At 34.8% G+C, this 15,774-nt stretch overlaps 1 protein-coding gene across 1 annotated transcript in view; it reads left to right on the top strand.

The window, feature by feature from the left end:
- LOC149786254 (proto-oncogene tyrosine-protein kinase ROS-like) overlaps nucleotides 1-15,774 on the top strand; it is a 90,047-nt gene that overhangs the window by 23,246 nt on the left and 51,027 nt on the right. The window contains exons 11-17 of the mRNA XM_089976634.1: nucleotides 1,423-1,640; nucleotides 4,891-5,032; nucleotides 6,254-6,498; nucleotides 9,301-9,477; nucleotides 10,222-10,414; nucleotides 11,424-11,547; nucleotides 15,593-15,762. Coding sequence (XP_089832760.1) covers nucleotides 1,423-1,640; nucleotides 4,891-5,032; nucleotides 6,254-6,498; nucleotides 9,301-9,477; nucleotides 10,222-10,414; nucleotides 11,424-11,547; nucleotides 15,593-15,762 — 1,269 coding nt within the window. The remainder of the gene's footprint in view (nucleotides 1-1,422; nucleotides 1,641-4,890; nucleotides 5,033-6,253; nucleotides 6,499-9,300; nucleotides 9,478-10,221; nucleotides 10,415-11,423; nucleotides 11,548-15,592; nucleotides 15,763-15,774) is intronic.

Below are 15,774 nucleotides of genomic sequence, written 5' to 3'. Positions count from 1 at the left end.
AATGGATTTCCAAAAGAAAAAAAAGAATGTGCAGGTGGAGATGGGTTATGGTACATTTTGGCATAACATAAGAGTGGAGATGGGTTATGGTACATTTTGGCATAACATAAGAGTGGAGATGGGTTATGGTACATTTCGGCATAACATAAAAGTGGAGATGGGTTATGGTACATTTCGGCATAACATAAAAGTGGAGATGGGTTATGGTGCATTTTGGCATAACATAAAAATGGTGATGGGTTGTGGTACATTTCGGCATAACATAAAAGTGGAGATGGGTTATGGTACATTTCAGCATAACATAAAAGTGGAGATGGATTATGGTACATTTCAGCATAACATAAAAGTGGAGATTAGTTATGGTACATTTCAGCATAACAAAAGTGTAGATGGATTATGGTACATTTTGGCATAACATAAAAGTGGAGATGGGTTATGGTACATTTTGGCATAACATAAGAGATTGATGGTAATATAATGTTTCAGACTGTGAGTGTTAATTGCTTAAAATGGAGCACATAACACATCTCCACTTAAAATGGTACTGTAATATTCTAGACTCAAATTGCCTAGAGCTTACTATGGAACACAAGTTTATCGTAGGAGATTTATGGTACTGTAATATTCTAGAATCTGATTGTCTGGGGTTTACAATGGAGCATAAGTTTATCGTTGGAGATTTATTGTACTGTAATATTATAGACTTGGACTGCCTGGGGTTTACAATGGAGCACAAGTTTATCGTAGGAGATTTATGGTACTGTAATATTCTAGATTCTGATTGCCTGGGGTTTACAATGGAGAACAAGTTTATCATTGGAGATTTATTGTACTTTAATATTATAGACTTGGATTGCCTGGGGTTTACAAAGGAGCACAAGTTTATCATAGGAGATATATTGTACTATAATATTCTAGATTCAGATTGCCGGGGGTTTACAATGTAGCACAAGCTTATCATAGGAGATTTATGTTATTGTAATATTATAGACTTGGAATGCCTGGGGTTTACAATGGAGAACAAGTTTATCATTGAGATTTATTGTACTGTAATATTATAGACTTGGATTGCCTGGGGTTTTCAGTGGAGCATGAGTTTATCAAAGGAGATTTATGGTACTGTAATATTATAGACTTGGATTGTCTGGGGTTTACAATGGCACATGAGTTTATCATAGGAGATTTATGGTACTATAATATTATAGACTTGGATTGCCTGGGGTTTACAATGGAGCATGAGTTTATCATAGGAGATTTATGGTACTGTAATATTATAGACTTGGATTGCCTGGGGTTTACAATGGAGCATGAGTTTATCATAGGAGATTTATGTTACTGTAATATTATAGATTCCAATTGCCTGGGGTTTACAATGGAGCATGAGTTTATAATTGGAGATTTATGGCATTAATAACATTCCAGACTCTGAGTGCTTGGTTCCCAAAGCATACTCAGGCAGCCTGACTGTTGTCCATTTGACCAACACATCAGTTCATATTCAACTGGATCAGATGACTTGGCCAGGAAGCTGCAAGAATATGAGCAAGCCTGACACCAGGTACACCATCTACTACAAGAGAATGTCTACAACAATGAGGGACAATGACTGCTTCCCTTCTGGTGAAGGATGTGACACTAAGGTAACATATTCAAATTTACATTTTTATTTCCAAGGTTACAAGTATACACAAATTTTCACCATGACTTATGAACATTTTCAGCCTACTCCCATAAACAAAAATGTGTGGACACTTGATATTTTCAAAGAATGAGGTTGATAACAAATTTCAATCCAATTCTTGACATGGTACTCTCTCCCTGTCATAGCACTTTATCCCTGACATTAAAGATGGCAACGGGTATCATGGTATTTGGGTGCCCTTCCATTGATAATAACCATGTTAATAAAATGGACAACTTAAAAGACAGTTTCCAAATTCATATGAAGACACAGAATAATATTACAGTTTAAGGCTTGTCTTGCTTGTGCATTTATTCATTATCACAGGGGCTTGTATAGAAGAATGATTACAGTTCAAGGCTTGTCTTGCTTGTGCATTTATTCATTATCACAGGGGGTTGTATAGAAGAATGATTACAGTTCAAGGCTTGTCTTGCTTGCGCATTTATTCATTATCACTGGGGGTTGTATCATTGCTTACAATTTACTAGTCATATATGTAGTATGTAACAGTACAAGGAAGAACACTTCTCTCCTTTGTTGCGTGACCTATCTAAGAATAATGCTAACTTTTCAAGGTAAATTTCACGTAGTATAATAAATTTGGTACTGATGTTTAGCCTAGGCATTTGATGCCTATCCAAAGTTTGGATTACTATCATATCTTTAAGGAATGCCAGACCATTTTCCCACACTGCCACAAGACATCGCCCTGATTGTGCCCATTTAACATGCAAGTAAAACTCACTGAATGGAATACTGCCCTGTCATTGGCCAAAGGAAATGACAATACTTAAACTATTTACAACTTATTTTTGTATTATTATATAGCACTGACAGATTCCAGTCCAACATACCTATCCATCCTCACCCATGCATACTCACCAGCAAGATACTTATGCTTCTCTTCTGACAATCGTATACTTATTATTCCCAGTATTAAAACGAAGTCATATGGACAACATTCTTTTGCATACCAGAGCCCAGCAACATGGAATGAACTGCCCACTGAACTTAGACCCAAAGACACAGAGTGCTTTTAAAACTCACTATTTCGACTGCAAGAACAAACCTCAAGACCTAATGATGTTTCCTACCTTAAATATTTTCAGCATGTTTTTTATGTTTTCTAATTTCGTGGTGTTTGCTTTTTGTAATCATATCATTATATATGTTTTTTTATGTTATAGGTGTTGTCTAATTTTGTAAAGTGCTTAGAGTTTCTAAAGATTAGGCACTATACAAAGTTCTCATTATTATTAGTATTACATATATGACTGATTGTTATATTGGAAACAACGATATGAGCCCATGTGTTCATTGTTAGTCCTCTGTAATGGGTAGAAGTTTCCTAAAATTTTGACATTCCTGCCTGTCATATTACTCTATTCTATGAAGTATTCTATCCCTGACATAGTACTCAAGTCTCTGAAGAAGTACTCTATCCCTAACATAGCACTCTATTCTGTGAAGAAGTACTCTATCTCTGACACAGTACTCTATTATCTGAAGAAGTACTTTATCCTTGACATTATACTCTAATCATTGACACATTACTCTATTCCTGACATATTACTCAGTTCTATGAAGATGTACTCTATCTTTGACAATAATCATTGACACATTACTCTATCCCTAACATCATAATATATTCTAGGAAGCAGTATTCTATCCCTGACATAATACTGTAATCATTACATACTAAAGTACTCTATCCTTGATAAAGTATTCTATTTTTGACATAGTACTCTGTCGTTGTCTGTTGTTTGGTGAATACATTTTCATTCTTCCCTCAGTTAAACATCTGATCTTTTCATGACATCCTAAGTTTATTCAAGCATGCCCTCATGAGTCATCTCCCTTCATAAAATTTTATTGATTTCAACAACTTGCATATGGTAGCACTATGCCATGTCAATCAATAAAACAAAAATACTCCTGGTCATTTATTATAGTTTTATCTTTAACTTCTGTTGACACATTTCACTTAACTTATATTTGTCAATAACACATCCAGGTCTTTTAATGGCAACGACAAACATAAATTATCTCATCGGAAGAAGATACATATCTTGGGATTGGTTATACGTTATAAGTCTTATACTCCGGTGTACGACTGTCAAAACACTTTTATGGTATTGGTACTAGTGTGGCCAGTACGTTTTTTTCTTCTTCAAAAGTTAATAAAAATGGCTTATGCACTCAGTATTTCTCCAGTCTCTTTTTAACGTTATTTGTCTCAAGAGTTACCTGCTTATTGCAAAGCATATATTACTCAAGAAAAGTATTCATATTAGTAACTAAATCTTATTAATAATTACTGACATTTAATCACAAAGCAAGAAAGACACAAGTTGTCACAATCTGTGTACATTTTCCTGTTTTGTTGTTAATCTAAACGTGCTCAAAGTGTTTCATTGCAAAGATTATGTAAAATATGAAATATATTCCAAGCACAAAGGAAATATTTATTTAACAGTAGATATCACTTGTACATATATTAGCTTGGTAACTTTAATAGCACCAGGTAAACATTGATAGAATGGAAAGATTTGTACTAAGCTAAGTGAAAACAGTTCTGATATATCTAAAGATGTATTGTTATGATCATCCATAGTTAGACAATCCATTTGTATTTGGCATGCTCCTTTTAACTTGTAATATTATTTAATGCTGTGTTCTACGATGACATAATATCCTGAATCTCATCAACCTGATGCTACATGTACTTATATTTAATAGGAAATAAAGTCACACACACACACACACACAACTTATGTAGTTTCATGAAACTAGGGCCAGTTTATTTTGGTGCATTATTTAACCTTCTCCCTTTGTAACACACACACACACACACATAAACACACTCACACAAACAAACACATTAAATTTCTTTTTTAATACCGATATTTGCTGAAGTTGGATGATTTAATCATTCAGACATAAAACTTATTTATTAAAGCTTTAAATAAATTGGTTAAAATGGGTTCAGCTACATCAGGGATTCTCCATTTTCTATAAAACTTTTTGGAATCTTCTATATCCAAAATAAAGGCATTCACCTTTGTTTTTTGCCCAAAATTTTGTGATCAAAACTTCTTTTATTTTTTTATTTTTATTTTCTTTATTGATGATAGTAAAATTATGAAATATATTGCATTTTAGATTTTGCAGGTATTCAGTAACTGTATTTTCTGGAATGTTTTCAGGTGTCCTATTCAAGGGAAGTAACTCTGGATGGATTAGAGCCATACACCAGTTACACTCTCCATGCAGCAGTCAGTAATCATCAGGCACAGTATCTTGAGAAATCTCTGTCCATCCCCATCACTTTCCTCACCAAACCTGGAGGTAAGATCCATGCCATTATATTGGGCTGTTAGGGCTCTTTTGGCCAAGGGAAAATTTGGACCCACACATACTTAAAATACTTTCAGCTTGTACAACATTTCTGTGTTAATATCCTTTTCCTGTCCTCTAACATGAGCCTTCCATTAATAATGTTTTAATTTTGGGGAGTACCAGAATCAAAACATTTCAGAGGAACACTGGTCGGATTATTGAGGCTGAGTTGCATATTCAAATATATGTACCATCTCTTATAAGTCGAGTCAAACTGTGAACTCATCAAATACGGATCTGGCATCACATAATGCACTGGCATATCTGGGTCTGTGCAAACTGTTGGGAGTAGTCAGTAGAACAAACAGCATACACCTTGATATGCCGATTCATAATGTGCTGGCAGGTCAGGATCTTTGTGTTTGCAATTTGACTCGACTTATAAGCATGTATATACAGTTTTTGTGAATTACATATTTGTTTTGATGGTTTCTGTATCACACATCAGATGGCAATTTTCATAAGATGTATTTCATACATCAGGCCAGATTAACTCTCTTTGCTTACTCTCTGTACTATTTTGATGTAATCAAAACATGTGAAGAACTCGGATTTCTTGTTTTCTGTGTTAACTTGTTCTTGGTTTTAGCAAACATATTCACATTGGACAAACTGTATGAAAAACCAGGTTTTACAAAAGTCATTTTTATACATAAATCAAGGCAAATTTACCTGTTTATAAAGATCATCAGCTTAAAAAGACCACTTTTAGAATGTCTCCTGAGTGGTCATTACAACAGGTTTGACTGTTTAAATACAACTGTCAGTAGAAAACATTTGCAACTGAATCAGGGCTAAAACCCAGTACCCAGTTATATTAGTATGAGACACTGTTATATTACTATGAGGCACTGTTATATTAGTATGAGACAGTTATATTAGTATGAGACACTGTTATATTAGGATGAGACACTGTTATATTAGTGTGAGACACAGTTATATTAGTATGAGACACTGTTATATTAGTATGAGACAGTTATATTAGTATGGGACTAATACGGGACACTGTTATATTAGTATGAGACACTGCTAGATTAGTATGAGACTATTGCCTGGATAAGGAAAGGCAGTCTGGATTTCAGGGTTGCCTAGTATGAGGATAAATTCTCCATGATAAATTGTAAACGGGGATAGCCAAATATGATTGAGTTAAATATTTTCTTGTTTTAGTGCCAAGTCCTGTGGGTAATGTGACTGCTGAGACATTGACCCCAGAAAATGTGAACATCTCCTGGTTTATACCTCAGGATCCTAATGGCCCCCTGGAGACCATTGAATATCGCGTAAAATGGTGGACACTGACAGATGAAGGAGTGCATCTGGAGAAGGAAACAGACTCAAATGTGTTCAAGGGCCATTTAAAATATTATAAGAGGATTACAGACCTTAATCCTGATCATCTGTACAATTTTACTGTAAGTCATTTTTATTGCTGCCATAACTTTAGCTTGAGTTTTTACAAGCTTTTATATAAATTTTTTGCACTTGTAAAAGGCACTACATGTACTGTATATACTCACTTATTTGACAAGTCTAAGTGCAAACTTTACAAAATGCAAACTGCTGTCACATAACGCACTGGCAGATCTGGGCCTATGTAGATTATTAGGAGTATAGAATTCTGATCTGCTAGCATAGTGTGGTCTTCTTTGTGGTAAACTCATCAACAGACCTGCCAACTGTTATGATTCTATCATTATTCTTACTGAAGTGACCCTTAAATTATTGATGTAAGGAATAATAGAAAAATTGAAAAAAATATGATTATTGCAGGCAAATCTGGAAATCATATTTTCACAGCTGATCTGCTTGTTTGCCTCTATTACAATTGTAATAAGCACCTGCCCTAACCCATCATCTGTGTATTAGGGACATTGTCCCATAATGGACATGATTTTGAAAGTAGTTTTTATACAACACCCCCTCACTATAGAAACCTTCTTTATAATACCTTCCTTTTATATGGCATTTATGGGAATAAAACCCAATTCATTACTTATTACTGTGGTAAAATTATATCTACAGGATGTTTCATTGTAAAGCAATCTTATCTATACAGACAAATGGTTTTTATACTTGTATGTTATACAGTCTGTGTATATATTTACAGGCCAGTGGTAGTGTTATATTTATATGTTACAGGTTATGTGTATGCAAGACCAATGGTAGTTACATTTATATGTTACAGGTTATGTGTATGCAAGACCAATGGTAATTACATTTATATGTTACAGGTTATGTGCATGCAAGACCAATGGTAGTTACATTTATATGTTACAGGTTATGTGTATGCAAGACCAATGGTAGTTACATTTATATGTTACAGGTTATGTGTATGCAAGACAAATGGTAGTTACATTTATATGTTACAGGTTATGTGTATGCAAGAAAAATGGTAATTACATTTATATGTTACAGGTTATGCAGTGTTTTATCTACCTATGCGTCATGTGTCAAATATGCAGACTTTTTCGATTTGACACACAAAAATCATCAATGGTACATAAATTGACATACCCCAGTGTTATGTTTTGCTGATTAACACAAAGGTTTGGTCTAAATATCATCGCTGGTACGTAAATTGACATACCCCAGTGTTACGTTTTGCTGATTAACACAAAGGTTTGGTCTAAATATCATTGCTGGTACGTAAATTGACGCATCCCAATGTTATGTTTAGTCTAACTACTTTATTGGCTAAATTACAACTCTCCCAAACAGGGAAAACACACACATATCGGTTTCTTACTCTAATGTTATCCTAATACATAGGGTTACAACTGAATGTGGAGCCTAGAGCTGACATTATATGACCTGTAACTGTCACATCATTGGCAGCAACAGGATGTTAGAACCATATAATCACCACACACAAGAAATAGGGGGAAAATAAATACGTGATTTTAAAGTGATTCTAAAGAGAAACTATTATTTTATGCACATCCTTGTCATGCAATGAACCAACAATTTCCGTTGTATGCCTTGCGTTGTTCCAAGATACTGTCAGCGTTTGACTGAAAATGGGATCCATGTCAAAAAAATAATTAAAATAGATCCAAAACAAACAAAATTGTCATTTGGACTTCATTATAAACCAATTGATGATAATATTATTGTTATCGAACCACTGGAGCCATCATCATCTAAAGATGAGGTAATGGTTACTCGTAAGATATGTAATTTTGTGGAGCAATAGTTGAAAACATACAGCTGGCTATGTTTTCAAAAAGAAGTTCAGTCAAGTGAAGAATGTGACAGTGAAGATGCCTTTATGTTTTGCCATATATGTACAGAGACTAAAGAAAACCTACATGACCAAATGGGCAAAACGCAATAACTTTCAGAAGAGTACACTGGCAATGCATGCTGGGTTGCCAAAAGACATCTCTTTTTCAGATTACAAATATCTTCTTAATTTAATACACGACTTAATGGCTGAAGAAATTGATGCCATTGGCATTTTGAAGAATTCCGCCAATCAGTATGACTCGGCTACTACCTGTTCATAGTTACTGGAGAGCCAATCAAACATTGTTGAGGATAGTCTTATACGTGACCTACACAATTCATCATTTGTGACAGCAATGGCAGATGAAAGCACTGACATAGAAAACAATAAATGGCTTTTCATATATGTTCAGATTATTTCTGATGACATGAAACCATCAAGATTTTTAACAAATATAGAACGTTCAGATGCTTCTGGCAAGGGAATTGCCTAATTGACTTTAGTTACAGTATATAAGTAATATTTTTGTTGTGTATTTAAATGATATAATTATTTTTTTAATGACTGATCATCGGCTTGAATAGGACTTGTAGGTTTGGATTTTGACTCAGATTTTTGCCTTGATGAGTCAAATGACTTACATGAAGTCATTTATAGATAAAACACTGGTTATGTGTATGCAAGACCAAAGATAGTTATATTTATATGTTGCACGTTTTGTATATATAGACCAACAGTGGTTATATGTTACAGGTTGTGAATATAGACAATAAGTAGTTGTATTTATATGTTACAGGTTTGTGAATACAGACCAATAGTAGTTATATTTATATGTTGCTGGTTCTGTGTATACAGACGAATAGTAGTTATTTTTATATGTTACAGACTAATGTAGTTACACTTATGTGTTGCAGGTTCTGTGTGTACAGACAAATAGTAGTTATTTTTATATGTTACAGACTATTGTAGTTACACTTACATGTTGCAGGTTCTGTGTATACAAACCAATGGTAATTTTATCAGTGAGAGTCCAGTAGTCCAAAACCGCACATTCAAGTTGCCAGGAAATGTGACATTAGAGTCTGCCACCAATACTTCACTGACATTGTCGTGGAGGTCACCTGATGATGACAGCATCATGAGGAATAACTTCCAATATGCTGAGGTGAGTATTTCAAGGAATTCTTTTAGGATTATATCATTAAGCAGGCATAATTTAATTCCTTGATGTATAACATGGTAATTAAATAGAATAATGTTTTGTTTAACATATATCCTCACTTAAAAAAGTTAGTCCAACTGCAAACTGCATTGACGCAGATCTGCCTTTACATAATGCACTGGCCGATCTTGGTCTGTGCAGTTTGTTATGAGTAATCAGTAGAACAAACAAGAATGACTGATCTGCAGTTGCGTTATGCTACTTCTGATCAGGATCTTTGAGTTGTAGTTTGACGACTTATAAGCAAGTATATATGGTACATACAAATAGCTGTCAGTTATGGAACCATTTAGAATGTTTGCATGTGTAAAATACCTCTCACTGACATGTCCTGATCATAAGAAAATAAAATGATAGAACTTGTTTTGAAACTTTTGGCATAGACAGTTTGTACCACAGACAGTTTGTACCACAGACAGTTTGAACCAAAAGCAGATACATATTGTAGACTTACATTTATGAGCAGGATGTATCCTTAATTTGACAATACAATCAATGCTTTCACATGTACACTCCATTTAGATAAAATTTTATTTTTCCAGTGTGCATATATGTGTTGGGTGGGGATTATAGCATTGTTTTGTCTATCTGGCTGTACCATGAGCCCTGTAATTCTGTTAGCAAGGTGAGTGATCTCCGGTCTACACGGGGACTCTTGTTTTGAATTTCTTGTATTTTGTCTTGCAGGCAGAGGAAGGAGAACCACAATGGCAAGGTTACGGAAGTATACCAGAGATTACTAAAAACAATACCCTGTCTTATATACTTCTTGAGCATCTAAAGCCAAATACTGTCTACTATGTTCGGGTGAATGTGATCTACAAGAGTAAAACAATCTACCTCTGGCCTTCTGATAACAGATTTGCATTTAAAACTCAAAGTAAGTACCATATATACGTGCTTATAAGTCAAGTCCAGCTGCAAACTGCACAGACTCAAATCTGCCATCGCATAATGCACCAGCAGATCTGGGTCTTTGCAGCTTGTTAGGAGTAATCAGTATAATGAACATAAACCCAGATCTACAATTGAATAATGCACCAGCAGATCCGAGTATATGCAGATTATTAGGAGAAACCAACAGAACAAGCAACATAGACACTAATATACTGGTGCATTATGTGATTGTAGATTAGAGTCTATGTGTGCACCTGGACTCTAAGTAAGTGTATATGGTGTGTTGCCATTATTGCTTTATTCTTGGTTTATTCTTAGGTGTCCGTGTGTTTAGATTTTTAATGTAGCTTTAAATTTTTTCAGTCATATCGCAACAATGTCTGCAGTGTGGCAGTTTATAGTGATGTCTAGCACTGGGGCATCATGCCACAGAGATGTAGCATCATGTTTCACCCAGTCACATTATCCTGACACCAGGCTGACCAGTCCTAACACTAACCTCTTAATGCTGAGCGCCAAGAGAGGCAGCTGTTAGTACCATTTTTGTAAGTCTTTGGTATGACTTGGCCGGGGATCAAACCCACAACCTCCCACATCCAAGGTGGATGCTCTGACCACTAGCCACTGGAGCAGTCAAACATTAAAAGTAATTCTATGATCAGTTCAGATTTTATGAAAAAATATCTTTTAATAATTGCTCTTTAGAATAGTTGCAGTGAAGCAATGTTTACCTTAATGTCAGTTTGATCTCCATTAGCCTCATTAGGGTTTTACACTGCATGTGCATATGTACATCAATTGCAAGTTGTGCACCATATAAAGATCATTCAGTGCAGTCTTAATTGTTTTTCTAGGATCATTTAATGCAACAAAAAAATGTATTCTTGCTTTTTTCCTGCTTATTTAACTTAAATAATTTCAATGATGTCATGATTTTATTGTGTCTCTACAATAAACACAGATTTGCCACATACCCTCACATCATTTTGCAGCTGGTATCCCTGGCACGCCTGAAATTCCTGTTGTTGAGGTGCTTAAAAGTAATGAATTTGAAGTTACTTGGACAGAACCACTCGATCATGGAGAGCAAATCACACATTATATGCTTCAGTACAGGTAAGTGGGAATTTGACAATATCATTACAAAGATATGTTGTTAGAGAGGCTTTGTAGGTTTTTCTAATGACATAACAAATAACAATTCTGTGTTCAGATTGTATAGTGCATGATCAGCAGAGCAGATTTAGAGCTAGTTGTATGAAGGATATTAAATTTGGTAAAATATGAGTGGCTTAAAAAACATTATTTTTATTTTTTATTTCGTACAGTACACTAGGGGTGAATCGATTCAGTGCGTCGATACTTCTGCTGAAATGATTCACATATCGATACAAGAGATGGAGAATTTATACAAAACGATACTTAGCATATGCATGTTATTTTAGCCTTTAGCAGCCAAGAATAATTATTATTAGTTGCTTTGTTATTCTGTAAAATTACAATCCGTCTGAAACAGCTTTTGCAGTCACAGGCACTCATGTTTATTAGTAAAAACGAAACAGATTATTTGAGAATACCCACTCACCATCAACAAGATAACACAAAATATCATGGTTTGTAATATGGCTTTCCTGCCCTGTTCCATGCTAATTATCTTAACCCTGAGGTATGTTCAGCATACATTCCAATGTGTTCCACATGTAAAATACTTTACTCATCATTTAATAACCACTTTCACAAAAATGTTCTACTCCGGATTGTGTTTTGACTCCTTTGGTTGATTTGAAAGCTACGCTACCGGTTTGTTGCACGGTGATATATGTTACATTGAATTTTCATTTGTGGTTATTGCTTGTTCCAGTCCAGATTAAACAATAACCACTAATCAGAAATCAATGTAGCTTATTTTCTACATGACAAACAGGAAGTATTGGCAGAGCAACAGAGTCCTTGCAGGAAAGTCATTCGATATGTCAAGTACTTACGTGGGGATGCTGTTAGGGTGTGCTATTGTGTGAATCGTGTAAAATTTGTATGAATTCATGTGCATGGAGAGACATGAATGGTTGTGAAACTAAATTTAATTAGCACAACGTGCCCAATAATAAGCATTATGGCATAGTTTGAAACCATTCATGAAGAAAGTTTTACAAATGCGTGTTTAAAATAAGATCTACCTAGTTAACCAAAAATGTCTGCTCACAGCATGGTTCATTATGATTTCATTCGGCAAATACTCGCTGATGATAGTGATGATGATACTAATTTTAAAGTTATAAATTACATAAGATTATTGGAGCTGGGAAAGTGTTAATGGAGATACCAATGAGTGATTTTGAGCCCGAAATGGTGCTAAATACGAGTCATATGTACATGCTGGATGGACAAAGAATAGACGGCATGACCCTTTCAGTGGTATTTCAAAATTACATGTACAAAGGGCAGAAAACTGAGCCTAATTAAAATACAGACAATTTAAAAGTATAACGCGGAATTTTCATTATTTTTTTAAAAATTAATCAGTTTCGCCCTGCAGATCATAAGTTTCAAAACCATATTGTATTCATAGCAGGGTCAAGATAAATTGAATAAAATAAGGGTAAAAAATGAAATTAAGAAGTAAAGATATTTATTTTAATACCTCTGTCTGCACGAGCATTGATAGACTTAATATCCTTATACAGCATTATGGAACAGATAAAAAATTTGGCATGCAAGTCAGTAAATTACCGATTTAACAAAGGAAGTTTAAGTTGGTGAAAAATCCTATTTTGGAACAGATGTATCCTCCAAAAGATAATATCTGTGAGCTCTGGAAAATTGTACATAACAATCACAAAGTGTTTCCCAACATATTCAAGCTGACAAAGCTGAGCTATGTATATGCCCCTTCAGAAAGAAGCACAGAACAACATTAATATAAAGAAGAAACAGAGTATGCTCAGAAATAATTAACAGATTAATGCTTATACAACTAGAGGTGACATCTGTCAAAGATGTTGATTTCAGTTGAGCTCTAAGAAAGGCGAGCAGGATGAAAGAAAGACAGATATTGAAGTTTAGATACATTTTGACTTCTGCCCGTTTCTTCCTCATCCTTCTTATATCTTTAATGAAGATGGAGGTCTACCTTAAGATAAAATCCTGTCATTGTCTCTCCTTAAATTGCACACGAGGAACAAATATGGAATTTAACTAGTGAATGAAGGTGATGATGGAATAAATGTAATTAGCATAGGATGAGCTATGGTGTACATTTCAAAGAGTTCAAGCTTATCACATTGTGTAAGTAAAAAAAAATTGTAGAATAGGACTGTGTGGTCAATAGTTTTCCTTCTTCACTAACAAATACATGGCTACAACAGTCTTTTGCATTTGCAGGAAGTAAAATGTGATAGATTTTGTTGCTAATCAACCTTATTCCCATGTCAGAATTTGTTCTAGATGAGATTTTCTTTGCACAAGGAAATTGCATCATTTATTCTGTTTTGAAGATAACATCATAATGTCTTCCACATGTAACTGAGATAAAGAATTGGTAATAATATGTTTTCAAATCATTGATGTTGTACAAAACTAAGGGAGTTAAATGGAGCAACCATTAAATGGCCTAAAATGTTGGATAAATCTCACTGTTTGAAAATATTCTTGTTATCTTCTCATAAATAAGAATTGCATATAAATATATGATAACTATATGTCTGTCTATAGTCTGCATACTGGAAATAGGATCAGAATGTCAATATACATGAAAGGGCACAACCTACCTTCCAAAGATGGAAGGATAATCAAGTTCATATATGTATTGATATGTATCAAATGGCAGGCTGCGTATCGTGAATCGTATTGCTATGTGGCACAGGAGTATCATTTCACCCCTGCAGTACACAGGTGTATCATTTCACCCCTACAGTACACAGGTGTATCATTTCACCCCTACAGTACACAGGTGTATCATTTCACCCCTACAGTACACAGATGTATCATTTCACCCCTACAGTACACAGGTGTATCAGTTCACCCCTACAGTACACAGGTGTATCATTTCACTCCTGCAGTACACAGGTGTATCATTTCACCCCTATAGTACACAGGTGTATCATTTCACCCCTACAGTACACAGGTGTATCATTTTACCTCTACAGTACACAGGTGTATTATTTCACCCCTACAGTAAACAGGTGTATCATTTCACCTCTACAGTACACAGGTGTATCATTTTACCTCTACAGTACACAGGTGTATCATTTCACCCCTATTGTACACAGGTTTATCATTTCACCCTTACAGTACACAGGTGTATCATTTTACCTCTACAGTACACAGGTGTATCATTTCACCCCTATAGTACACAGGTGTATCATTTCACCCCTACATTACATAGGTGTATCATTTCACCCCTACAGTACACAGGTGTATCATTTCACCCCTACAGTACACAGGTGTATCATTTCACCCCTGCAGTACACAGGTGTATCATTTTACCTCTACAGTACACAGGTGTATCATTTCACCCCTACAGTACACAGGTGTATCATTTCACCCCTACAGTGCACATACTGTTAATTAGTGATTCATGTGAATTTTATATTTATGTCATGCTGTCTGAAGTTATTGAAAATATTAATAATAATTATAATAACAATAACATAATATAATATAACATAATATAATAACTTTTTTTTGGACAAATCTCCATAGGCATATACACTACATAAAGTTGAGAGTTAGGAAAAAAATACAGCAATTAAATAAAGTTGAGTCATAACTGCATGAAGAAAATGTGCGGTTTTCAAAAGTTTAAATTCTAGCATCAGGTAGATTACTGTTATTCTGTATTCACAGACAAGTAGATTACTGTTATTCTGTATTCACAGACAGTAGATTACTGTTATTCTGTATTCACAGACAGTAGATTACTGTTATTCTGTATTCACAGACAAGTAGATTACTGTTATTCTGTATTCACAGACAAGTAGATTACTGTTATTCTGTATTCACAGACAGTAGATTACTGTTATTCTGTATTCACAGAAAGTAGATTACTGTTATTCTGTATTCACAGACAAGTAGATTACTGTTATTCTGTATTCACAGACAAGTAGATTACTGTTATTCTGTATTCACAGACAAGTAGATTACTGTTATTCTGTATTCACAGACAAGTTGACAAGGAGAACTGGAGCTTGGCATACAATGGGACAGAGCTTCGATGGGTGGTGGATGAAACTGTACTCCCCAGGGGCGAGTCCTACATGTTTAGAGTGGCTGCAGAGAACAGGAATGGTTGGGGACCTTTCAGTCTCAACAGCTCAGCCTTTATTTATCCAGGTACGACACCCT

This window comes from Sinohyriopsis cumingii, chromosome 12, assembly GCF_028554795.1.
Source record: "Sinohyriopsis cumingii isolate HCF-2022 chromosome 12, ASM2855479v2, whole genome shotgun sequence".
NCBI lineage: Eukaryota > Metazoa > Mollusca > Bivalvia > Unionida > Unionidae > Sinohyriopsis > Sinohyriopsis cumingii.
Note: the sequence above shows the minus strand (reverse complement) of the source record. Positions and strands in the feature narration are given on the sequence as shown.